The 26,992-nt window shown below is 38.1% G+C and overlaps 1 protein-coding gene across 2 annotated transcripts in view; it reads right to left on the reverse strand.

Moving 5' to 3' along the window:
• LOC137265813 (tyrosine-protein kinase receptor torso-like) overlaps positions 1–26,992 on the reverse strand; it is a 504,354-nt gene that overhangs the window by 81,433 nt on the left and 395,929 nt on the right. For both annotated transcript variants that reach the window (XM_067801275.1, XM_067801276.1), the window contains exon 17: positions 26,392–26,500. In XM_067801275.1, coding sequence (XP_067657376.1) covers positions 26,392–26,500 — 109 coding nt within the window. The remainder of the gene's footprint in view (positions 1–26,391; positions 26,501–26,992) is intronic.

Here is a 26,992-nt window from a genome sequence, read left to right on the forward strand (position 1 = left end):
TAAAGGTATTCCCCGATATTCCTCAGGTCCGAAAGTAGTCCGGCTCGGTGGGTGTAGCTTATTTTTTTCAGATTCATTGGGAAATGAACTCAAAAGAAATGTTCCCAGTTAACCAATCAGATTGCCAGAATTTTAATGAACACAATAAAAATTTAATTATTAGTAGTTAAATGTGTATTACAATCATGGCCAAAAGGATTTTGCATGATACAACTTATAACATAACGACTTCTTCCACGGAAGCAAGGTGGGGGTCGAAGTGACATTAATATTGCAAGTAATATTATATTGCCCTCCACCTCACTTCCAAGAGTGAAATTGTTATTTTATAAGCAATGTCATGCAAAATCCTAGTGTCCATCAATAAAATACATATTTTACTACCAGTAGAAAGTAATTTTGATTTTGTAAGTTGGTGAAAACAAACTTAAATAGCATTCATTCTCAGACAGGGCACCACCATTTTTGAAAATCATGAAGTCACTGACTAAAGTCCATTTGAATTAATGATACTTGGTTTGTTTTTATCAAGTTAGAAAATCAAAACTACTTTCTGCTAGTAGTTAAATATGTATTTGAATCATGACCAAAAGGAGTTTGCATGACACAACTTGTAACATAACATAAGCGAGTCGGGGTCGAAGTGAATATACTGCGAGATAAATTTCTACACTTGCTAAATTTATAATTACTTGGTTTGTAAATGTTCACTCACCAGTATGTAGACACTTGTCAATATATGTCTTTATATTTGGTCTCATAATCCTAATTACTTTATAATCGTACTTGTATGCATTTCTAAACTTAACAAAAAGAAGCGATCTGCAAATGTATAAAGGGAATGTAATATCTAGATATTTTATAGTTTGCCTATTAGAATCATAATTCACATGCACGCCCTAGTGTATGTAGTCTATAACATTACAACTTCACGACAAAAACAATGATTCTGTTGAAAGCACAACAACTAAATATAAACAAAATGCAAAAATAAAAATTATAACAAATTAAAGTTATAGGAGCAATGTCAGGCTCTTACCTTTTTCGAGGAATGTATCATCAATATCCACAAAAACGAGTGATATATAATTCATATGCAGATTTCCTAAGTGATGTGTCTTTCAACAATCTAATACACGAAATGTATCGTTTCAGGTTTTTCACATTGCTGTATAGTTTCATTGGTCACCCAAGATAGCACACCTGGCAACTAATTGCATAATGTGTGTCATTCTTTTAAAAAAGTAATTTACAAAGCCAATAATGAGCAATCAATCAATGTATTGGCGGTTAATCCTTTGAAAGAAGGATGTTGTCTTTACATAGTGTTATGGTTAAGAATTTACCGTGACAACAATTATAGAAATCCCCTTGTAAACCAGCAAAACAGAGCAAAGACACTTCGTTTACATTCAAATTATGTATTGTTATGCAACAAGAGCAAGGTATACAAAGTCAGAAGTCAATATAACAATGCAGATCTCAAATACAATTCAAGAGAGTCAACGGGTCACAAAATTACGATACAGCAAACTCACCAAAGTCTTGGTACGAGAGAGAATCAACTATGTCAGAATGTCAACACAGCGATCGGTGTGACAGCAGATAATGTAGGTCAGGCGTTGACAGGTTTTGATGATCAAGCGTGTTGGCAGTAACTCCAGTAAAATATGAATTAGTGTGAGTGCCGCCCTCAACATGGCAACCAGTCTTTATATATATTTACTAAGTCATTTCCCGAAAGTTCGGGCACAAACAAACAAACATTGTCAACACTGTAGAATGCCCGCGAAGAAGTCTCCCGGAAGTAAACATCGAAAACTAGGAGCAGATAAATTCTGAAAATCAGAATCCTAAAAGTGTTGACCAACTATTCAAACGAAATGTGACCCATCATAATTAATATTCAAAACACTAAACATTGTGACCCAATAATAATTGCTACTGAATTAATAACAAAATATACAGAAAATACACATTCGTAACAATAGACACATACACGACAGAGTGTATTCAGTATAGATTAGTAAATGTACATACATAAACACTACCTTTTGACAAATCCCCATTGAAATCCATATAAAAGTAATTAATCAATCGGTTAATCCTTTGAACGATCAAGACACAATAAATGCCAAATGGAGACCTCTGTCAGGTAATGTAAGTGGCGCTACCACTAATTACTAGTAAACACATATATGATGATCCACGACCTGACAAATGACCCCAATTTGCATACTTGAAACAAGAGAGAGACAGGTTGTCTGATAAATATCAAGAAGTTCATTTTCCCATGCGTTTCACGCATGAATTGTTATAGCACACTCGATTTGGAAACAGGTACAATCCCAGCGAATTGAATCAACACAATATACTTAGCAAATATGTTTAGGACCACCGATCCATTTCATGAAGCAAATGACATTTTCCTGGGTTTTTTTAAACAAAATTGTTGAATATCTAAAATGCTTCTCAATGCCCCAATCATCTATTTGTCTCCGTCTTAACTAAAGGTTAGCTTGGAATATCAGTATCTTCTGCCTGAAATTGCAGTCTTATCATTCGAAGGAATATGCGGTGTTGTTTTAATGGGTAAAGTTGACTTTTCGTCTGCTAAATATTAAATAGATAATGACAACATATAGTTAATTGTGCTTCATTTAACTTTTTAATATGTTAAAAGTTATCTGTTACTGAATGGTGGTGGCTAAATCAGAGTAGCAAGGGGGAAATATTTTTATCCCATAATGTTGTTCCTATTTCTCTGTACGTACTGATTTTCATCCATAATTCCGCTGGTGATCGACCGGGAATACATGTCTTGGACATTTATATAACCGGTTCCAGAGAAATGGTTAGTATTCAAACAATATTTCAAACTTTCTGTCATATTTTTATTATGGTCACCAAAATTGTGTACAGATAACTGAAAATACCTTTTGACATTGATAAGTCAGTGAGAAATATCTTTGTACACAAATTTGTCGGTTTGGGAATTACTCAGTACCAGACTCAGTAGATTTATCAGTGACTGAAAAAATATAAAATACAGACAACTCACCAAAGATTACTCTTTTTTTATGACAATGTATGGGAACAGTAAAAATCTGATATAGTATGTGTCAATTATTATACAAGACACAACAATGCTGGAAAATTAGGCAGACTTACTGATTTATGCTTTAATTATCACTCTCTGAATCAGTCTCGGTGTCTGAATCACTTGCAAGTTCTAAGTCAATCACTAGTCTGTCAATTTCCCTTTCTACTGCGATTTCGCGTTGCCAGTAACCATCTTCAATTGTTTTAACATGTTTACAACATTCCGACCATTCTTTTGCACCAATAGCAGACATCCTTTCATTTATGGCAACTCTTAAGGAATTTTTGTAAACTGCAAGTTTTGTGACGCGACATAATTTTTCACATTTGCCCAAATTAAGTCAATCAGGTTTAGTTCTGCGTGGTACGGAGGGAGACGTAGTACATCATGACCATGTTGCTTCAACATCGTGTCTACTCTGTAGACAGGGCCCAATTTTTTGGATTTTGCAAGAAACAATAGTTCGGCTTTAAGCATTTTCTCATCAAATGAGATATTGTGCCTTTGTAGCCATGCTTTTATGTCATCTTTTCTGTTGGCTGTTGTCGGGCTTGCTTGCTATATGGTGCATTATCCATAACGATGACAGGTTTGGAATCAACTTTTCCTGGAGCCATTTGGAAAAATTATCAAAGTTCATCTCATCATGATAGTCTGCTGATTTGAGTTTGGAATAAAAAAAAAGCAAAGCATTTGGAACAAAACCGTTTTCACCCCCTGCATGAACCACAATAAGCCAAGGTCTGGTGCCAGACGGAGGTTGAAAACCATTAATTACAACTTCACCCTCAAGTTGTCAACACTTTGGGACAATGTGGTGTACATGCAACCATGATTCATCGATAAGGATGACTGTTCGATTTTCTTCTCTGTATTTCTTTATTGCAAACGCTTGGAAACAATGTCTTTACGTTCCATTAAAAGTTTACGGTTTGACTGCATTTTTCATCACCTAAACCCCATGTCTTTGAGATTTTTTCGAAAACTTTCCTCAGAACCCTTGTAGTTCAACTGGCACTTTGCCATATCATACATCGTATCCAGAGTGGGTAGTTGGATTTTTTTATGCCATATAAACTTTGTACTAATTGATGGACTGCACACCGGTCAAAATCATGAAGTTTGTAACTGCAAGTTTTGGGTTTGCACAACTTGGTGCGACTCATAAATGTAGGTTCACTTGCACTCCTACCACCTTCTGCCTTAATGTGCTTTAAAGTTGCCGTTGAGAGTCTAGTAGCAAGGCTACTTTGTAAAAGAGAATCTGCTTTGGTTGCACATATTTTGTCCATAAACATGATAACATTGTATGCTATCTCCCTAGCCTGAGAATGAACTATTTGCCCATTTTTTCCTAACTTGGACATTTTTTACTACAACTGAAATCTGTTTGACAGTATTGAGACAGGTGTAAAACAGTAGAGAGACTGGTGTTACACAGTAGCGAGACAGGTGTTAATCAGTAGCGGTGTTGATTTCATGTCACGGTTAACATGTATTGCACGTGCATAATCGTCAAGCTACCTGTAGCAGCCAAGTGTACTCGCCCAATTTGTTGTACCGCCTGTCTTGTCACAAACGCGTTTAGTGCGCAGGATTATCTAATATGTGTCTTGCAGTAGTTCATCTTTTTACGGACATAACAAAACTGGTGCCATTTCATGTACTGTGTCCAGTCAAACTATATCACATTGTTGGTATGACAGGGACATACTTTGTATGCCTGTGCATTTGTATGTGTGCACCTATATTTAGCTGTTTTAGTTAGTTTTAAGCATTGTAAATAACCACTAATTCTTCATAATTATTTCAGCATCTAACAGACACTGAAACATGCATATTACATTCATTTCAGATAACTACAATGGCTGAACTAAAATATATAATAATTTATGTATTTTAAACAAGTTCTTGATTTCAGATCATATCAGCGCTGGAATAGTTCATAAAGTTTAATCGCTTAGTTTCAGTAATAAAATCAATAGTGTTTACTCAACCATGACAGTACGATATGATTGGTCCATTCAAACCTGCATGTTTCTTCTATGCATGAACATCTCACACCATGACATGTCAGATAGTCACCCGACAGGACTGACAAAACTTGTGTGACAGGCGAAGCCTAGACATGTACTAAATTGTCATCAGGTTAGTAAACAAATTATCTTAAGCAATCTGTAATCATATCTAATGTAACCTTACACCACCAGGGCAAGTTATGTCAGTTGTTTTAGCAAGTGGTTACTTAGCATAACTTTCAATATACCCCTCTGATCAGGGACGCATCCTAATATCTCCCTTGTGAGTTATTTGAGATCATGTTTGTAGGCAATTCAACCCCTTAACTGTGGTTTTAAAATTTCATAACCATTAATGTTCTGTGTTCTAAACTTTCACACCACAGTCAAAGGGTTAATAAGAATGTGTTTTACCGTGAGCAGATACATAAAAATATCTTCGCCTCGGTATTTTGATGTATCTTCCCTTAGGATATTGAGACATCGGTAATTTTCAAATATTGCTTCTCGGCTTCACCTCGAGCAATATTTGAAAACTACCTCTGTAAGTATCTTTTTGAAATAAATATGAACAGAAACATTTCAAACACTTTAATTGAAATGAACCACACAGTTTTCAAGGTACATGTGTCTCGACATTTGGACATTGTCATCAGACTCAGTTGCGATCTTCTTGGACTCTGCTGGCTCTGTTGTCTCCGTTCCATCAAGAATAGCACTGACCGCCTTCTGTTCCTCGTCATTCGTCCTGTAATATGTGCGCACACCTGGAGCGAAGAAAAGGATCCAAATTTTAATTGTATAATTATAGTTAAGTTTTGTACATGCACAAGTTGCCGTCATCAAAATGAAACCAAGATGTATCTGCATAGAGAGTTTTGGTTTGGCGCCGTTTGGGCAGTATTTCAGCCATTAGCAAGGAACCTTGACATTGAACTGACATAAACTTAATGTGTATATACCGATGGAAAATATTAAAGGGATTGCACAAAATATTGTATGTGATTGTCGTTTCTTAATCACATACATATTGTGTAAAGCAGAATTCATCAGTAGCTGCTCTATCTTATTGATATAAGGAAAATGGTTACCTTCATTGCTTATATGGCCAGTTCTGTCCATGACGACCTTTTCCTGCACAGCAGATTTAGCTAGTCTTGTAACAGCAGTTGCACGCAGGGAGTGCTTTGTTCTATAGCCGTTGATGCCTGCTCTCTTGCACAATTCGGGGACAATTTTTTGCATTGTATTATATGTCCAAGCAGCTGGCGACTGTACCTGAAAATCATTTCAATATAATAAATTATTTGGGTCACAAACATAGGTTTTCCCTTAACAGCATTTAAAGCAAATATATGCTAGTAACACTATGACCTTTTGGAGAAAATGTACAGCAAATACCTCATTGGTGTATCGGGTCTGCAGGAGGCCCAAAATGCTCTGCAGTAACATAAAGTTGTAACACTAACCTACAAATGCTTCAATTACAATTACATTACATATATGTTTGCAGAATTACAAAAAATGTGTGCAAGAATACATACTAACACTTACTGGTAGGATGCTGTAATGCCTGGAGGTAGAATGCATCATGTCCATTAGGAGGCACCAAGGACAAGTATTTCTTGAAAATTCTCACATGACATCGCTTGGGATTGGCAGTGTTTTCATAATGCTTCACTTCTCTGGCTTCAGCCTTCCGATGTTTCAAACCACCTTGCACTGTTTTGGAATAATGTTGAACGTAATGTAGATATGCCTTTCCGTCGGTATCTCGCTTGACCATAATCTGGGGATTTGTAAATCTGAGAGATCGGTGTTCTTTCCCACTTCTCAAGGTGAAGTTCTTACCATTGAGATACAGTACTGTACTCAGTAGAACACATGGGTTGTGGTCACCAAACTGACGACTGGACCACAGTCTTTCCTCCTCCTCGTCCTCATTTACCTCGGCTTGACGTTTAGTCATCCTCATTCACTTGTGAGTCAGTCTTTTCATTTCGCCGTCCAGTACCTGACGAAACCGCTCGAATACAGCATTTTGCAGAAACTTGCAGACTTTATTGAAATAACTACCGCTGTTAGGGTGATTAACCTATACATAACATTATAGGTAATCTTAAGACACATAAATATGTATATTAAATAAATCACTAGTAATTAATGCCGTCAGGGCAGCAGGAGTGTAGATCAGGCACCACTCTGGTAAGCGCAAAGTTCCTATTTTAATGTGTGTCATAGGTTCCCTTTCAAAACATATATCCCATTAAATAACAACAAAATGAGGCATTGTGAGTATGCTTTGAGTGTGCTTTGAGTATGAATATCATCCAGGTATTCGTACCTTATTTTGCACAAGTAATGGCGAAGTATCTCAATCTCAGCTTTTATTGTGTATGAAATATCTTTCCGGGCTTATCATTATGTCTGTATGGATAGTTTACACCCAATCGGTTTGTTTCTTTTTACAATCTATCTTATTTCCAGTACATAAATCCAACCAAACCGACAACCAGACATGAACATGGGCCTCAGGGTATGTAATGTGCCGTACTGTACTGTTTACATCATGTGTATATATATCATTCTAACATAGAATCATCATCTCATGTTAACGCTCTATGGTAAATATTGTATGCTATGAGGCTATTATCGCTGTTATCATTTATGCCATTGTCTAAGCCATATCATGAGTTATCGCCCCTGATACTGACAAAGTTAAATCTTTGTTATCATTATGTCTAGGAAATGTTTTAATGCACACATAATGTGGTGGGCGCTCATACGTCTAAGTTGTATTAACATTCATGTAATGTACTGACTATGTATACAAAGATGTAAAATGTATGTTCTGCACACATGCTGAGGTTGTTATCATATTGTTGCTATAATTGTTTCAGGGTTTATTGTGTATTCCTGGCCACTTTCATCCACTTGGAAATAAACTTGAACTTACACCCTGCATTCACTTTGCAGTTGTCATTGTGACCCTGCTACATAACATACATAACAAAACTGGTGCCATTTCATGTATTGTGTCCAGTCAAACTATATCATATCGTTGGAAATGAGAAAAACAAACTTCGAACCAGTTTGACATGTTGTTAGACAATAAGAAAAAAAACTTTGCTCATTCTCTGGTTCATTACATGCAAAGTATTTGAGGTAATAATAACTGAAATGAAATTTCCATATGACTGATTATGTTGACAAATGATAAGGTGTCGGACTGACTGTCATTAAAAGTTATGTTTAGCCTGGGTATTTCTGGAACATAAAAAATTTTGTGACCATGAAAGCACAGCCAAGACTGTCATTTCACTTACCCATGATTTTTTTTATTTCAATACATGATTATTTACCTCACACAGTGTCCTGTTGACTTTCAATTTAGTGATTCCCAATGAAATTCACTGGTGATTTTCAGGTATATATCGGTGGACAGACACACTGATAGCCCCCGCAAATTTGTTCATGAAATATTTGCTGTTCATAAACACTTTGTGAACTAATCATGAGGTGCCATAAAGTCTCCACCAAAAGTTCATGAAGTGGTGAAGAAGAAAGTTCATGAAATGAGTTCACAAACTCTTCATGAAAATTCAATGAAGAGTTCATGAACTTATCTTCATGAAGACTTCATAAATAAGTATAAATATAACTACGATTGCCTCAAAGGCAATACTTAACGGTCTTCAGACTTCCCCCATACGCCCACCATGGCTATCTTCACTTGAACTGTTTCTTTGGACGCCAAATGGACCGTCCATTACTTTGTTTTTTACATTTATTTGGCACTGAGCCAACAATGCTGACACGAACACAAAAGTCACTAACTCCAGAAAAACAAACAGGATGGCACAGTCAGATATACAAACTACTAGAAAGTTTAGAGCCTGACATTTCCCAAACACTGATTGTTTTGATTGTAGGTCATAGGTTCCAAATTGCGCAGGTTGATGCTCATGCTGTTGATCACTGGATTGGCTTGTCCAGACTTGATCATTTACCTGCTATCCCAGTGTAACGCAGGTAAGGCTAGCCATAGGTTCCAAATTGGGCAGGCTGATTGATGCTCATGCTGTTGATCACTAGATTGCCTGGTCCATACTTGATCATTTACTTGCTAACCCTGTGTAACACAGGTACGACCTGTCATGGGTTCCAAATTGGGCATGTCGATACTCATGCTGTTGATCACTGGACTGTCTGGTCCAAACTCTAAGCCAGTGTAATGCAGGTTAAGAGAAACTTGAGTTCTAATTAGACTGTGCCTTAGCGGCATTAAGTTTAAATTAAGTTTCCGGGGTATGGGCTTTCTAATGGCGTATCAAACATGATTGTGCCATATGCCGTTCTGGAGAAGAAGATTTTAAATGACAGGCACTGTCAAAACGTGGAAATCGGAGAAAATTGCAGTTTTTTCAAACTGCCGCAAAATTTCATCTGCTAAATTTCTCTTTTTGCAGTTTAATCAATGCGGAATGGGGTTGTTTACATTGTGTGAAAATTTAGTTAATTTATCTCCAACAGTTTCCGAGATATTCAGGGTAGAAGATTTTCACATTTTCAGCATAGAGGCTATCATCCCTGAAAGTTTCACTGAAATACATCCAGCGGTTAGGTCAGGAGAGCTGGCACAAAATTCATACAAATAATAATAATAATAATAATATATCATGGGCCTGATGATGTATGCCTCTTCGTGGTGGGCCTGGATAGGGGAATTTTATTCCCTGAACTGAACATACATCACCCAGTTAGGGCTGACCCCCCGAAGCTGGTATTTTACTGGGTTACAGACAGCCAAGGAAAACTCCATCTTTCAGTTCCGCAGCCCAGTCAGCCTTCCTCCGGTAGTAACACAAACCATACTGGAGATGGGACTTGCCCCAGGGGAAGGCACAGAACCCGACCAAGAATATCTTGGTCACAACATCTCAAATCCACACTACTAGAGTGTGCGAAAGCGACAGGATGGCCTGAAAATCCACGGATTAACGGCAAGTCGCTTAAGCTGCATTGGGACAATGCCATGCCCATGTATGCTTACCTGACGGAGCAAAATCTCCGAGATCAACTCCAGCATCTTAAAAATCTCATACGCCATAAGCCAGTTCAACCCACAACTGGTGCCCGTCAGGAACCTTTGCAAGAGCAAAATGCTCAAGTGGCAGCTGACCCCAAACTCCTTATAGACGTCCGCGTCAACCTCTTTCCTCTTCCTGGTGGAAACTCTTCTGAGAAAGAGCCAATTGGCCCCAAAATTTTGGACCCTCACTCTTCCTCTTCTTCAGTTGCAGACCTTACCGAAAATCCTGTGTACATTTTGTTTACTTCTATTTATGAGGAAATTTGTGATTTAGCTTTAGAGAAAAGGAGGCCAATTAAAAAATTAAACGTGTCTTTTCCCAAAAATGAAATTGATTTACTACATGAAATTATCTCTCTAAAACTTCCTGCGGACTGTTCATTACATGAAATAGATTCCTGCGTCTATGCTGCCGCGTGAACTTTGGAGGAACTTCACACAGTTTCCAAAGAAAAATCTTCTACTACTAAGAACGACAAACCAAGGAAAAACCGGTTTCAAGTAAAATTAACAGAAACTAGAAAATATATTTCCTGGATAGAGCTGTGCCTGAAATTACGATCATCAGGGAATCCCATGTCTAAACGACAAAAGGCAATTTGGAGAAAATTATAATTACAGTACAAGACAACAAAAGAAAAGGTACTTCTCCAAATTGTCGATTCCCTTAAGGCAAAAATAAAAGTTTGGACAGAAAGAAAGAAAAAATGGGAAAAGAGAAACATATTTATCAAGCAAAATAAAATGTATAAGAATAATGAAAAACAATTCTATTGGCAACTTAAAACAAGTGGTGATGGTGGGCATGATAAGCGGCCTCCCATGGATGCCAATGAAAGGTTCTGGAAACAGTTGTGGTCTGTACCCGGCAACTGTAACCTGGAGGCACCATGGGTAAGTGATTATGACCATGCAATGCATGAGAAAGTAACTAGGTCGTTTGTGTGTTACATCTCACCAGATTGCCTGAAAAGTGTCATTAAAAAGTCCAAATCTAATACTGCTCCAGGGCCTGATGGCATTCGAAACCGGTACTGGAAACTGTTCCCTTGTGTCCAAACACCATTACTTCACTGTTTTAACTCTCTTGTGGACAAAGGTGATGTTCCTCCATGGTTCTGCAAAGGTCGCACTATACTCCTTCCCAAAAAAGGAGACTTGACTGATCCCCAAAACTTCCGCCCTATCACATGTCTAAATACCCAATACAAACTATTCACAGGGTGTTTAACAAACCTCGTGTCATCTTACTGCTCGTCCAATGAGAGCAGAAAGGGGCGAGAAAGGGATGTTGGGGGTGCAAGGATCAACTTCTTGTACAGAAAATGATTTTGGAAGAGGCTAAGACATACCACCGCAATCTCTCCATGTGCTGGATAGACTACAAAAAGGCATATGACTCTGTCCCTCACGAATGGATTCTGAAGTCTCTTCAGTGTATTGACCTCCCTTAGCGACTACTTGATTTTCTCAAGTCTTAAAGGAGTTGCTGGTCGACTCAACTTGAGATGTACTCGTAAGCAGAGGTGCAGAATTCGGAATCTATTCCAATCAGAAGGGGAATTTTCCAGGGGGACTCCTTCAGTCCTTTGCTTTTTTGTCTGTCTCTAAATCTCATGATGAAAGCAAGGAATTCCACAGCTACTTTAAGCGTGCCAAGGTTGTTGGACACAATTTGAAATTTGAAGTTGATTTTGTTGATGGTGATGTACTGCTGGACGGTACAGTGATGGGAGTAAACCAGATGAAGTCCTTCACCAAGTCTGCTCAGAGTCGGTCCTTTGTGGAAAAGCTGTCTGAGAAGCCACTGCACCGAGTGTACATGCAGTGTGTGGAACAGAACAGCAATCCAACCGACTCCTTTGTCTGGATGAAGTCGGCTGGTCTCAAATGTGAAACTGAGGGCTTCCTTTTTGCTGCTCAGGACCAGTCACTTCCCACTCGCAATCGCCAGAATGTGATTCTTAAAGAAAATATCAATATGAAATGTCGTCTTTGCAATGAATTTACAGAGACTGTCCAACACCTTGTCAGTGGATGCCCTTCCTTGGCACAAACAGCATATCTTAAAAGACATGATGGCATGGCTCGCTGCTTTTACTATCGTCTCCGCCATGCCTGTGGCTTTGACTCCGAGGTTCATCCATGGTACGACCCTGAACATGTCCAGGGCGTCCTGGAAAATGATGCTTTCAAACTTCTCTGGAATAGGCCAATATACAGCCTGAGACGAATTCCAGCTAACAAACCTGATCTTGTACTTTTTGATAAAGCCAATGAAATTATTTATATCATAGAATTTTCTGTCCCTTTTGACAGCAATGTGATTGGCAAGATTCAGGAAAAGCAGGATAAATATGCGGACCTTGCCTTTGAAATGTCTCGTTTGCATCCCAAGTACACTGTCGTCAGGCTCCCCATTGTTCTCGGTGCCCTTGGTTTGGTACCTCCTGATCTCTCCACCGGGAGCACAGCCCTTCTGACAATCTGGGTAATGCAGAAGGCTGCAGTGTTGGGGAGCCTCCATATTCTCCGGAAAGTTCTTGGTGGGTTCGACTAGGCAGTGTTTCCTGGGAGAAGTCCCATTCGCTGTCTGCGCTGCGTGTAGAGGGGGCGAGGGCCCTGAGCTGATGATGAGCCTTACCGGCCTGACTGTGCCAGGATCACCCGTACCCTCTCTGCTGCATATCAATCTTAATCTGTAAAACATAATAATATTTGGACAGTAACAATATGTCTTCCAGACTTTCATCTGAAGACCTAATACAACAGGAGCGGAGCTGCTGTTGACAAGATCAACAATTTTGAATTTTATCAGTGAAATCATACAAAAATTACATTGTTTTAATCGCAACCACATCAAGTCATTTCACATTATCCTATATCTGAACTTGTTATGACAACAACTATGCACATGGTGTGAAAATACATACCTTCAAAGATTTTCGGCAGATATCCCATATGACTCGTTGGCCCAGATGGGAAATAACATTTAAAAGCTATGGATGATCATAGTGACTGCTAATTAGTTGGTAGTCTTGGAATATGTTTGATTCCATATGAAGATATCCTCATTTATATTGGTTCCATGAAGACGTAAATGAACATACTTGAGTTGCTACTCATGTTTAACAGTGTGTATTAAACGTGCTGACATCCAGAACTATTGTCAGTCGAATTTGTTGTAGATGGGCATAAATAAACCCAAAGAACATCACTGACAATCACTTTTTTTCACCTCTGCAACCACTATGGTTTAAAATATGATTAAAATATGATTGAAATTTATTTTCAACTTCCACGACTTCCTACATTTGAACTAAGGGCATATTTTTAGGTCTTAGTGAGTCAAGCTAATTACACATATTGACAGAAGTATGTTTGGTGTTTAGGTAAGGACTGATAATTCTTATACATTTTGATATTATCAGAAATGAATTTCAGCTTTGTGAAAAGGGCCCATGCCGTCATTCTGGTGCAATCATGCAAATCAAGTTACTGACAATCTTCACACTCAGACATGATGTTTAATGCTAAAACATATGCACGAAACATTTTTGTCATAGGTCATGCATCTCATACCTGCTCATAATGAAGCTATTAAAGTTTGCAATGCTAATAAAGTAGAGCTCGTACAGTGTGAAATTATCACTCTTCAATAAACAGTCCAGTAAACATTAACATCACGCATTGTGTCACAAAATCAGGGCAAGAGGAAAATTAATCAGGACAAGTTACTTTCTTGAAGTCACTTGCCCTGTGGCAAGTGGCTTTTCCACATATTTTTTAACCCTTGAGTAGACATACATGTGTAAGTTTGTAAGTATACATGTACTGTTCCTTGACTTTCACACACTGGTAGTGCTTTGGGATTTATTATAGTGAACATGTATCCTGTGTCTGAGCCATGTTGTGGTGCTCATGCTGCAGATTATATCAGAAGCCCTGTAACTGTTTTAATATTGTTCTTGCATGTTGTTATGAGAGTGTATTTTCTGTAATTTGTTATTGTTATTTATTAAGAGATAGTTATTACTGGGTCACAATGTTTAGAGTTTTGAGTGATAGTCATCATGGGTCACTTTATGATAACAGAAATTTAGTGTCAGGCCTTTTAAGTAGAGCTTTAGAGTTGCCTCCCTTCAGCATGTGTTTTGACTGTTGCAGATCGCAAAGCTTCAATACTTTGCTGGAATGTTCAAGAATCAGTGACCGAGTATATGTACAGCTAGTTGTTGTGTTGACTGGACACACAGACTTACAGAGTTTAACTGGAGTTGTGTCATTATTTGGCATACATCCATCTGTATGCCTCTTTGACAAAGTTCAACCGACATTCAAGAAAGCTTGTTGTAACATTTAGCATAACTGTTTCACTGAAAACCAAGACTTTGGTGAGTTATTATTATATTTGTGACTTTAGCCTGACTCAGTTGCATTGTACTAGAAACCTCTATTGTGAATCTTTATATCTTGCCTCTGTTTGCTCAATACATAATAGTGAATATTTTAGACTTGTATGTGTTATGTTTTGCAGGTTCTGAGGGGATTTCTTATACCTCTACGTTTTGTCACAGCCAATTCTTCACCGTAACAATACATTGTTAGATTTGTTAGTGAACTTCCCTCTGGATTATGGTAGCCTTATGGAAGCATAAGAAAATTATAAGAAATTTTTAACTTTAAGTCATAGCTATTCCTAGTGGTATACCTTACCTATTCCTGCATTATCTCCCCAGATCCTTCCATTTCCCTTACCTACAACCCTTCATTACCTTCATTTCTCTTTTTTTCAATTCCTTCAGTTTTCCTTAAAGGAAAACACACAATAGTTATGATCTCTTCTAAGGAAGAATCACGGGGAGGCTAATGGGTGGGAGTTGCATCCCATAATCCAGAGGTATGTTTACTAACAACTACTAACAATAGATGTAATTGTTCCTAATTATAACATAAACCTTCCTTCTGGATCATGGTAGCCTGACACCCAAGTCAGGAAGGAGGGTTTCCTCGGAAGATAACCCCTCTATACACTTTACTAAATGACAACTGATGAGTCAACCTCCTAAGAATAAGTGCAACTTAGTCAGAGATTTAACAATATCTCTTTGAATGGTCCGTAACAGTGAATTAATATATTTCCAAAAATGCAGAGACCTCTAACTTCCTATTGAATATGGTCTATGACTTAGTTAACCTTTAAAACTCTTCTATATTCTATAATATCCATAATCCATGATTTCTAATGTCATTTTCGTATACCAGTAATTAATATTTACACTGTTAAATGATGTCACTTCTGGTCCCATGACATCATTTCTGTTCTGACAACATCACTTCTGGTCCTATGATGTCACTTCCTGTTGAATTCTCTACTACAATCTAAGGTAAAAAAGAATTATAGTAACAACTCCTGATATTCTTGTCATATACGTTGGACTTTGGCTGACTGATGAGGTTGTGCTATAACAGGAGACATAGAGGTCTGACAACAGATTCAAAAGAGTTGGAAACCAAGGTTTGGTGGGCCATGCTGGAACTACCAGGTAGTCTAGACAATCATGCTGCTAAACATAGGGAAGGCATAACCTTTCATTCCATCTCAAGATGTGGAGAAGGCATCTACTCCCCAGGTACCCGACTCAAAAAGATTGGAAGTCAATTGTGCCTGGCTGTGGCAAACAGATCTATGGTTGGTGACTCCCCATTCTGTCTTATCAAGTTGAATGCCTCTTCCTTGAGTGTCCATTTGCTCTTGAGATCAATTTTTCCTGCCATGAATATGCCAGGCTCTTATAGAGCAACTTATGGCATCCACTGCTTGTAAAAGATCTTGAGTGAACTTGAGAAGTTGATGAGATTTCATACATGCTTGCTTGTGGATGTACACCACAACAGTGGAATTGTCTGACACCAGCATGAGATTCCTCCAGACTAAGTGATGTGTCCAGCAATGGACTGCCTTTAGAAGCGTCAACATCTCCCAACAGTTGATATGCAGATTCCCTTCCAAAGGACTCCACACACCTTGTGTCTGCCAAATGTCCATCAGAGCTCCACAACCCAAATTTGAAGCATTTGCATAGAGGGTTAGATCCAGCAGTTGAGGTCGAAACGTGACTCCTGGTAGCCCATTCATATCCCCAGTCCACCAAATTAATTCCCAATGAACCCTGATAGGCAGAGAAATATGGAACTTCAACTCCTTCATCTCAAACTGGTTGAGCCAGATCTGTGGAATCCTTAACCTTAGTCTTCCCCTCACTATATAATCTTGGATCAAAGTGAGAGAACCTAGTTACAGACATCCAGTCATGGACTGATGCATTTGGCCTCTGCAACATGTTGGTTATCTTAAGAGAAATCTCTGAACACCATTTCTGAGGAGTGTAAATATGGAATATTCTTGAATCTAAAACTACTCCCAGAAACTTGATCCACTTGGACAGGACTAATTCTGGCTTGATGGGATGCACAATTAACCCCAGATGCGTAAACACATGAATGATGAAATTGGTTTGCCTCATGAGTACAGTAGTCATGACATGCCTTGCTAAAAAAAATCATCCTGATAGCCATGAATAGTGATCTTCCTTTGATGTAGAAAGGCTAAGACTGGAGATATTACTTTCATGTAATATTCTGAATGACAGAGCCCTGAACTGAAATCTGCAGCCATTCACTGCAAATCTGAGATGTTTCTGTGATCTTTAGGGAATAGGAATATGGAAATAAGCATTCTTGAGATATATGAATTTGGAATCCTGATGTATAAGATAGCATTGATTTGCCAAAGACTCCATCTTGAATTTGGGGAGTTTCCTCAAGAATAGTTTGTTTAACACCTTCAAATCTATTGTCATGCACATTTCATTTGTGTTCTTCTTGGGTACTATGAATACGGGTGAATAAAAACCGCATGTCTGATCCAATGGAAAAGTTCTCTGACAGCCCTTTTCTCCAGCAGTTCATCTATAGCCAAGTTTGCACCCCACAGATGCTGACCTGGAAGGAGGTAACAACGACCCTCTGGAAAACTAGTCTGTGGGCTTTTTTTCTGCGCCAAAAAGTATGAAATCCTGTTCACAAATGACAGCATCCACTCGTCTGATGTTATCAAGTTCCAATATTCTGTATACTGGGCCAGTCTGCCTCCTGGTGATTGAGTCACTGGACAAACAAAATTCAAAATCAAATTTACAGCCAGGGGCATTTCAGAATCCTAAGAAAGAGAATGCTGTACAGTGGGAACTAAGTCAATATTTTTGGGGCCTAATCTAGATCCTCGAAAAGACCTGCCTCCCCTACCTCTACCCCTGGAAGTGGTTGAAGGAACTCTAACATATGAAACACTCTCAAAAGCTGTCTGGTCATCTCTGATTGTTCTGACTGTTCTGAGAACAACTTGAAGGTGCTGAGTACTAGAGATCCTGCTAGGCCTATTCACAGGTCTCCCTCTATTCTGCAATAAAAGGGCTGAACTCAAATCATGATTGAGTTTCTTATATGTCAACGCATCCTGAGCCTCAATCGCCTCTTGACCTTGTCCATTGAAGGTTCTCGACGACTATAAAGGTTGCTGGAACAACATTTCCTTAGCAGTTTCCGGCAAATTCCTAACTGAATATCAAAATATTAACCTAATGATTGATATACAACATTCAGGAAAGAATGAGGTGACATGAGCTCCTGAGCAGTCATGGAAACTCAGGTGTCTATTTTTTAACCCCAGAATATTCTTGAACCATTGGAGCTTCCAATGCAAAAACTCCCATGGAAAACCAATTGGAATAAAACAGTGTAGGAATAGACAAACGGGTCGTCAAATCTAATTCCTTAAGGTTTTAGAAGGTACAAGCAGGTACTTGCTCTCGGAAGCTTCTAGCATCCTGTAGCAAATTAAAGTCCTTGTTGATGTTCTACTGAGTAGCTGGGATAACTCGATCATGAATGGCATAAACAGGCTTAGGAAGGACCTTGAGTAAAGAATTCAAGATCTTAGTCTTGGAGAGGCTGAAACTGTAATTATCCAACACCTTTCTGGGAGAGCATGCATGCAGTAATGTCAGCTTGGGGATCTGTTCCGGGGGTAAGCAACCCGACAATCCTAGTTTAACAGCTATCTCAATCTCCTGTTCCTCTAACAGGGGGTAGGTGAGCACTTGAGTAAAGTCCATGGAATAATTCAGTCTTCTTTTTAAAAGTATACTTGGGATTAAAGTCATCAACTGGCTGCACAGTTATTAATCCTTCCTTCATGGAAAACTCTGGTTGAGAAAATGGGTCAATCAGGGAGGCCTAATGGTATGTTACATCAGCCACTAACTGAATGAGAGTCAGATCTTCTGTATCATTCAAAGCCTCTGTATAGGTAACTGAGCCCTCAGAACCACCAGGCCTGTTAAAATCTGACTGTTGGGATGAAAAAACATTAGCCATATTTAGATGCTAACCCTGTGGCTTGCCCCATGCCAGGATGGGAATCATGTGCCATCTGAACCATGGACACCCCAACCTTCCAGTCTCCTGGGAGAGTGTAGCAGGCTGAGTACGACTGGGATAGCCAGTTTGAACCCATATAGCAAGTTCTGAAATAGCTGACGTGTATAACTTGGTAGGGCCTTTTTTATTTCAATCTTGACCAAGATTTTGATTCCAATTTGATCGATAATGGATGCAAATATGAATTTGCCTTCTCCGAAATTTCTTTACATAAGAGGCAATACTTTGATAAATTACATGGAATGCCTTTAAAACAGGACACATAAAGAGAATGGGGCTCAACATCTGCCATGAAGTTTTCACAATGAAGTCATTTACTTTGCACCATGATCATTCTAATCAGAACAGGGTGGGAAAATTTTACAGTCCTAAAACAAGCAAAATGTGCACTAAAACAATATTCAACAGTAATGCAACTGAATATTCAAATATAATGCAATTATGACTGACCTACTGAGCAAAGAAATGAAGCCTTGAAAAATAAATTTTCCTTATTCTTTGCATGTCTTAAATGTGGACCGTACAGAAAAATTATGAAGGGTTGTACCTAAAAAACTGGGCGACAAAAAGATCAGTGGAGATAATTCAGGGATAGAGAAGGTATAACACTAGATATAGCTATAACACAGTGGTAACAATTTCCACTGATTTTCAGTATGGTTCCATGTTACCACAGGAATAAGGCTACCATAATCCAAAGGGAAGGTAGTATTTATTGAGATGGTTCTATGACAGTCCCTTCTATGGCATGTTACAGGGTTAGTTCCGGTTCTACTGCGTGTGAAATTAGAGGCAAATTCATGATCTTCAAGAAGGAGCCAGCCTAGACCCATAAAAATCATTGTATGACTGTCAGCTGTCCCAACAGCATAATGTAGAGCGTCGGCCTGAAAATCCAGTGAGAGGTTTTCAAGTTGGGCAGGTGTTGGAAACTTTTGCGAGTGAAGACCCACACAGCTGTCCAGCAGCCCATTGCCAAGGCAAGCAAGATAGCCAAGATCTTGGCAATTCCATGTTTGACATGCATGTTATTACTAAGACAAGCAAGATTCCTATACCACCAGACCTATTTATGTGCCAAGTTAGGTGATGGAAAAGTGAATGGTTTGGTGAAGGAACAGTGATAAGTTTCAAATTTCTTCTCTGGGAAAGAGTACAAGCACCAATTTCAGTCAATGTAGAACTTGTTGTCATGGAAGCCATAAAAATAAAATTCACACATTGGTGCAACCCCCAAAAGGCACATCTAGGGATCATGGTGAACATGGCAAATGCGTTCCATGTTTGCTCTTGTCAAGATAACATCCTAAGTCATGTTTCCATGGAAACTGCCAAAAATATAATTTATATCTGAGTTTAATTCCCAAAAGGCATATCTAGGGATCATGCATGACATATGTACCAAGTTTGATGAAGCTAGCATGTATAGTTCAGGAGATCTGCCCCAGACAAGATGACATCCTCATAGTCACAGCCTAAGTCATGTTTCCATGGAAACCACAAAAAATAAAATTCGTATCTGGTATAACCGCCAAAAGGCACATCTCAGGATCTTGCTTGACATGTGTACCAAGTTTGGTTATGTTATCACAAATAGTTTAGGAGATATGTTTGGGGCAAAGTATTGCTGATGCACAGATGGACGGACAGATGGAACTCTTTTCTATATCCCCTGCAACAACTAAACAAAAAACAGAGATGACAACTGCTTAAGATGGGCTTAAGATCTGACCACTACCCAGTCTCATTTAAAATTGCTGCCAGACCTTTCTCTTATAGCAAAGATGATGGTTTAAAATTCAATGGAATATATACCCTAACACTGCTTTCACAGATCACCCAAGTAGAGCAAAACCATGTGGCTATCAACGTCTGTGGAGATGATGATGGCATTGCTGTATATCAAGTTTGTTCTGCACCCATAACAATGCCAAGCAGTCATTTATTTATTCATGAAGGGCGGTAAGTCTCATTACACATGGATTAAAAACTTAAACCATATTCTATTTGATCCATTCGGCAAGAGGTGCTTTTGCCTTTTCTGTCTGTTAGGCGTCTCATCCAAGGAGCATGTTTGTTCCGGGACAGACAAATTACTACCCGACAGACAATTCATGGAAAAGAGGTTGAAGGAGGACTGCTGCAAAATAGGATTATATAAAGGCCTTGCCACACCTTTCTTTATTAAACCTTAATCATCCTGAGTCTCCTAAATTCACAGATAAAATCTGCATGCCTTTAATTTTATTGATAGCTTTCATTCTTACTTTGTCAGGCCTGCGGACTTTGCACAAATGATAATGACACTTGATCCCTATTCCACTTAATTTGCATACATAATTGACACAACCCCTTCTAGTAAACTGGGCATGTTTGTGACATTGCAAGGGTTTCCCCAGCAATTGCCACTATATGGTAAATTGCCAAGGTCCACATACTTGTATGCACATAATGTACACAACTTTCAGTGGTGTTTAAAGATCACATATACTCATTAAAACTACTCATTTCCATCTATAATTACCTTAAATCGACCTTTTTGACAACAGTGCACAATTCTCAGCCAAAAACGAAATTTCTACCAATCAGAACGGCAGGTCTCTGTGACATAATATGAGGCATAGGTAATGAGTCCATGTAGAATTCATCCATATTTCAGGGGATAAGATATTTTGTTTTCTGGTTTGCATAAAGCAAAAAATGAAAAATAAAAGCCATATGTTCTCACAATCTACTATCATTTACTTATGTCTTCTGCTTTGCCTAGTTTCTGAGTTACAACTTGTTTTCATAGATGATTCTGTCAAAATCACTTGGTGTCACTAGATCTTATTTGTTTTGAGCCAGACACTAGTGATTGTGAAAACAATGATCAGCCTCACTCTTCATGATTATTTCTTCAACCTACACAGTGCTAGATTAAGAGGGTTAAATGTTAATCAGTTACTTGAAAATATTCCCGGCATGCAGTGAGGGCTTTTTGGGGGTTTTCTAATACCTGGATGGGCTGATCCAAACTGATCCCATTTCTGTGTTTTTTTTAACCTCAATATTTAATCGTGTCATGTAAAAATATGCCGTCCATTACACATGATAATAAATACTGACATCTGATTTATTTCAAACTGTAAACTAAAGAACCCTACTTAGCCACTGCTGCTCAGAAAAATCTAAAAATTTACTTGGGTAAATAGGGATATACAGTTCCAGCACATGGCAAATGCTTATACATATATTGTATGTATTTCTTATGCAGCAATAAAGTTCTGTCCTCAAAACAGTGTTGGCAAGTTTTCACATGCAATACAGCAATTTCTACTCCCTTGTTGTAACGCGTGTTAAGAGCTGTAAATCTACACATTACTTGTTATCATTCACTTGATGATCAGTTAATGAAATAATAACAGGTATAATCAGTAGTAACGCCACTTCGATTACCCGACAAAGGTTCCCATTTGGCATTTCTTGTGTCTGGATCGTTGAAAGGATTAACTGATAACACACTGATTACACACTGGAGATAAATGCGGATTTGTCAAAAGGTAGTGTTTATGTATGTACATTTACTAATCTATACTGAATACACTCTGTTTGTGTCTGTGTAAAAAGGACACCCTTCTTTCAAGGGATTAACCACCAATATACTGATGATCGCTCATTACTGGCTAACTACATCATTTTTTTTAATGAGTGACAGACATTATGCAATTAGTTGCCAGGTGTGCTATCATGGGTGAAACAAGTATAATTTTTTTGTACGTTAGATTGTTAACTCATTAAGCCCAAGGTCCACTTTACTGCTCAACACTTGGAACCCTGAGCCGATTGCCTGTGGCGAGAATAATTAGGGCTATTCACGCCTGATATCCCTAGCAGGTTTCGGAAATACCTTTTTGTATTCTTTGTATGTAAGACATGAGACATGCGTAAACAAATTGTCCCTCTAATATCAATGTGTGAGTTTACATTGTACAAAACAAATATGTCAGTGGCAGTAAAGAAGAATTTACGTATAAGCTTAATAATCTTCAATTAAAGACATGTTCTCACTGATACATTGCTAGTACATACTGAACATTTTAAGGTAAGTACTTATAAGCTAGTCTGTGACTTACATGGAGCAGATTCACAGTCTGTCACTTTGGTTCATCTAGATTTAACACAGAAAATATACGCTATCATACGAACATGCATGTATACATATTGTATAATATGATTCCTTGCACATACATAAGACAAAGGGTCATGGGATGGGGTGTCATCAAAGTTCCCAAATAGAATTGTTTTGTATCTCAACTGTTCAATATGGTGGCGGATTTGTTATCACTGACCAATCGCATCATGAGATACTTGTCACAGAGGAAATGACAGGGGATGGGACTCCGGCTATTACTTTCTGAAGAGCAATGTTTGGTCACTAGACAGCTTGGATACAGATTGACTATCGATATGCTGGATTTCGGCTTTATCAACTCTAGCTATCATGAAAAGGTTTGTTAGCATGAAAATATATAATCATAAGGATGCATGAAATGTTTGCACATGACTAAGAAGCACTCATTCCTTAAAGCTCTCAAAGCACTAAAATCCGTTTATTATTTCCCCGGATAACCAAATCCAACCATTGAGTAGAGATAGCATTTATTGCATGTATATTTTGTGCATACTATCATGAAATGATAATTCATACCAAAATTCATTATTAATTGTAACCAGTACAAGCAATACATTAGTATTCAAATATTAGGAAAATATAAATATAGAATATTAGTTTCATCATGTATCAGTAACAGCTTAGACAAGACTCCTGTCAAAAGTAGTAAAACGTATCTCACAGACATTCCATTGAAAAGGTATAAGTTATGACCACACAATTTCACAGATGTTCTAGAGTTGAAATCCTAGCCTGAGGTAATCAGAACACCACTGTAAGACAAACCATTCACTAAGACAAGGGTTATGTCTAGACAGGTTTATAAACTGCTTTGATGAGGTAAACATGCCATCACCTACAGTAAAATAACATTATGCAAACACCAGTTAATCCAGCCCAGAGTAAGCAATCAAGCATCCAGTAAATGTGACAGCAAGATTAATGCCACTTTGAATAGGATTAAAAGATTAAGTACTCCCCCTGTCTGGTGATTGAAGTTGTTCTGGTAGGACACCCCCTCCCCCCCTTTTTTGTTTATCCTGTATTTCATTGGCTGCTGTAGGTTACACCCATTTTTGTATCAGTCAGCAAATCATAATCTTTGTATTGTTTCAGTTGTAGTTAAATGGTTAAATCAGTAGGGTTTAGACTCGCAACACAGGTCAGCTCTAGCCCTCAGCCCAGAAGGTTGTACCGACTCTTTGTGGCCACCCTTGTTATTCTATCTCTTGTAAATAAAATTGTAATTAGCTTCTTGTGACTTCGGACTCTTTGCTGAGTTAATTCCCCCAAGCAAACCAGCACGCCAGTAAGATAAGGGGTTTCACTTCAACATTCACTTGGACCTTGAGATCCATATCATAACAATACTACTAGTACATCAAAAATAATGACTTGCTGAACATTTAAATATAATCTGCACATTGTTACAAATGAATATCCCAATTCAAGTACATGTATCACAGAATTCAAAAAGTGACATGATACTGATTTATTATAATGTATACACTTGCAGTTGAATACCCCCAAATATTTATGAAGATGGGCATGCCTACATTTATATTGAATGCAAATGAGGTTCAGAAGATTGATAATGTGCCTGACTCCATAAAACAGTTTGTCCGATGATATAACAGCAGAATAGTTTGTTTTACACTTGTCACGGGACAAAACTTTCATCAAGGGCACAGCTGGACATGCATTTGGCCAGACCCTGTTATTTCAAGTTTGAAAGAGGTGTTCAAATATCTCATTACTGTTGTCTGACTGAATGATTAGACGCATCTGTATCAATTCCATAACTGATATATTAACCTGCTTTTATTGACGATGGATCAATAGAGACTTGGTTCATTGATACACGTTATAATTTGACTGGATCAGATAATTGCAGAGATCAAATACAAATGTTTCTTACACAATTTTTATGTGAATTGCATTGAAAAATCACATTTCACAATCAACATGAAACTTTCCACAGCTTGAACAAAATGCTTCAGTTACCTTTGTATGGTTTATGTGTACTATATATATTATGAGTCGATGCAAGAGTTATCACTTTATATTTGATTATGTAACATTATCAACTTTAGAATTATATAAAATCAATAGTCGCAATTGAGTTTGGTCTAAATTAGTAACTTGGTTATTTCAAATCTATACGAACATGGGTGTAATACAGTATTGCTATTTATGTGTACGATACATTATATAAACTATTACAATGAATGAATGAATGATTTAATTTAGAAGAAGGTTTTGTAACCTTGTCACCATTAATTCAATCAATGTGCAAAAATAGTAAGTTAGTATTCACTTCCAATGACAAGTAACAAACACTTACCTCCTGTAGCAACATCTCATAATCCCCTTTCTCATGTATAAGCCTATGACATTGCTAGCAGTTGTTATCAAAATACTTTAATGATTCTTCTGATTGGACCCATGAAGGTCCTGGGGTGGAATAGGCCTTAGGCAACCCATGTTTGCCATAAAAGGCGACTATGCTTGTCGTAAGAGGCAACTAACGGGATGGGGTGGATCAGGCTCACTGACTTGGTTGACATGTCACTAGTTCCCAATTAAGCAGATCAATGCTCATGTTGTTGATCACTGGACTGTCTGGTCAAAACTAGATTATTTACAGGCCGCCGCCATATAGCTGGAATATTGCTGAGTGTGGCGTAAAACTAAACTCACTCACTCATGCTGAATACTCGTGGGATGACTTGGATGGACATATCAGCGGTAGAAATCCACCACTGTGTACACTTATCCTGGCATTGCAGAACATCCCGCTATGTAGTCTTAAAAACTCCTCTTTGAGCCAATGGTGGTCATAAGCATAAAGGTTATCATTGGAGTGAGTCCCAAGTTTGGGTTGTAATCTTCCTGTCGATAAATTATTTGAAATTATGTGTAACAGAACTATTTTTGTAGTGTATATGAATTTTCAAAATTGATTCTGCCTTTCCTTCATCTAAAGATTGTACATGTTTCTCTGCAAATTCTCACATGCTAGATTCACATTACTATCAACAACCAGAAATTGACTTATGCCACATACAAATGTGCAAAATGTACAAAATGTCTCCTCCTGTCACTCTGGACAATAAGGCTGTCTAAAGGGGGTGTAGTAAAAGCAAGCCCTCTCATTGGTTGATGCTTGCTATTGTCCACCATGTGTGTCAAGATTGTTTAGTTGATGGTCAAAATCGGCTTTCAATCAACTTGTAGAAATAACAATAAAGAACTGGTAGGTGGAATGAGTGGTGATTAATAGGCCAGTCACCCATGACTATATGCTTAGATGAAGTTTTAATCGACTGCATGCGATGGTAGCATAGTGATTGGAAAAGCAGTTGGGTGACGTACACTGAAGTGTATGACCTTGTCTAGATATATTGTACTGTGAAGCGTTTCAAGTCGTGGGTCATCTCAAAATTTTTATACTAAAAAAAATTAATCCTCGCAATGACACAAGGACCTGAGCTGTGCCCCTCTCTCATTACTCATGTCCTACCTTTATCCTGACTGGAATGTTGACTAATCCCACTGTCAGAGTTCACCTGTCTTCTTTCTTTGGCTTTCCTTGCCTGACCTGCATCACTGAGCGGCATGCAGCTCAGATGCTGAAAATATAATGTCAGCAAGTATAATGTCAAGTATTTCTTCATCTTCTGTTGTTTTTCAGTGTCAGGCGAACTGCAGAAGAAGAGGGAGTTTAATCTTATAAATAACATGTTGTGACATAGAGAACATAAACAAAATGAGTTTATACATGGCAGCAATAACAAACTACAATTACGCACGTTACATCTCATGTGTACAAACATTAATCTTCCTTGATGTTTTGGGCTATTTTCAAAATAAGTGGTATATAAATGAGGTGACTTTATCTATTATTACATAAACACTTAGGCAGATATTTATTTTTGAGGGTTGTTTGACATGGACATGTTAAACGTAAATTTGGTAATCTATGTTTAGCTGTTCTAAAGCATGTGTACCATATTCTAAGATTTGGTGGTGGTTCTATAGAATTTAGATGGGGTACTTCTTTTTAAAGATTGTAATATTTACCATTTGAGGCAGCATTTACTGTTGCATTCCATGATTGATAA

Source organism: Haliotis asinina, chromosome 15 (genome assembly GCF_037392515.1).
Source record: "Haliotis asinina isolate JCU_RB_2024 chromosome 15, JCU_Hal_asi_v2, whole genome shotgun sequence".
Lineage (NCBI taxonomy): Eukaryota > Metazoa > Mollusca > Gastropoda > Lepetellida > Haliotidae > Haliotis > Haliotis asinina.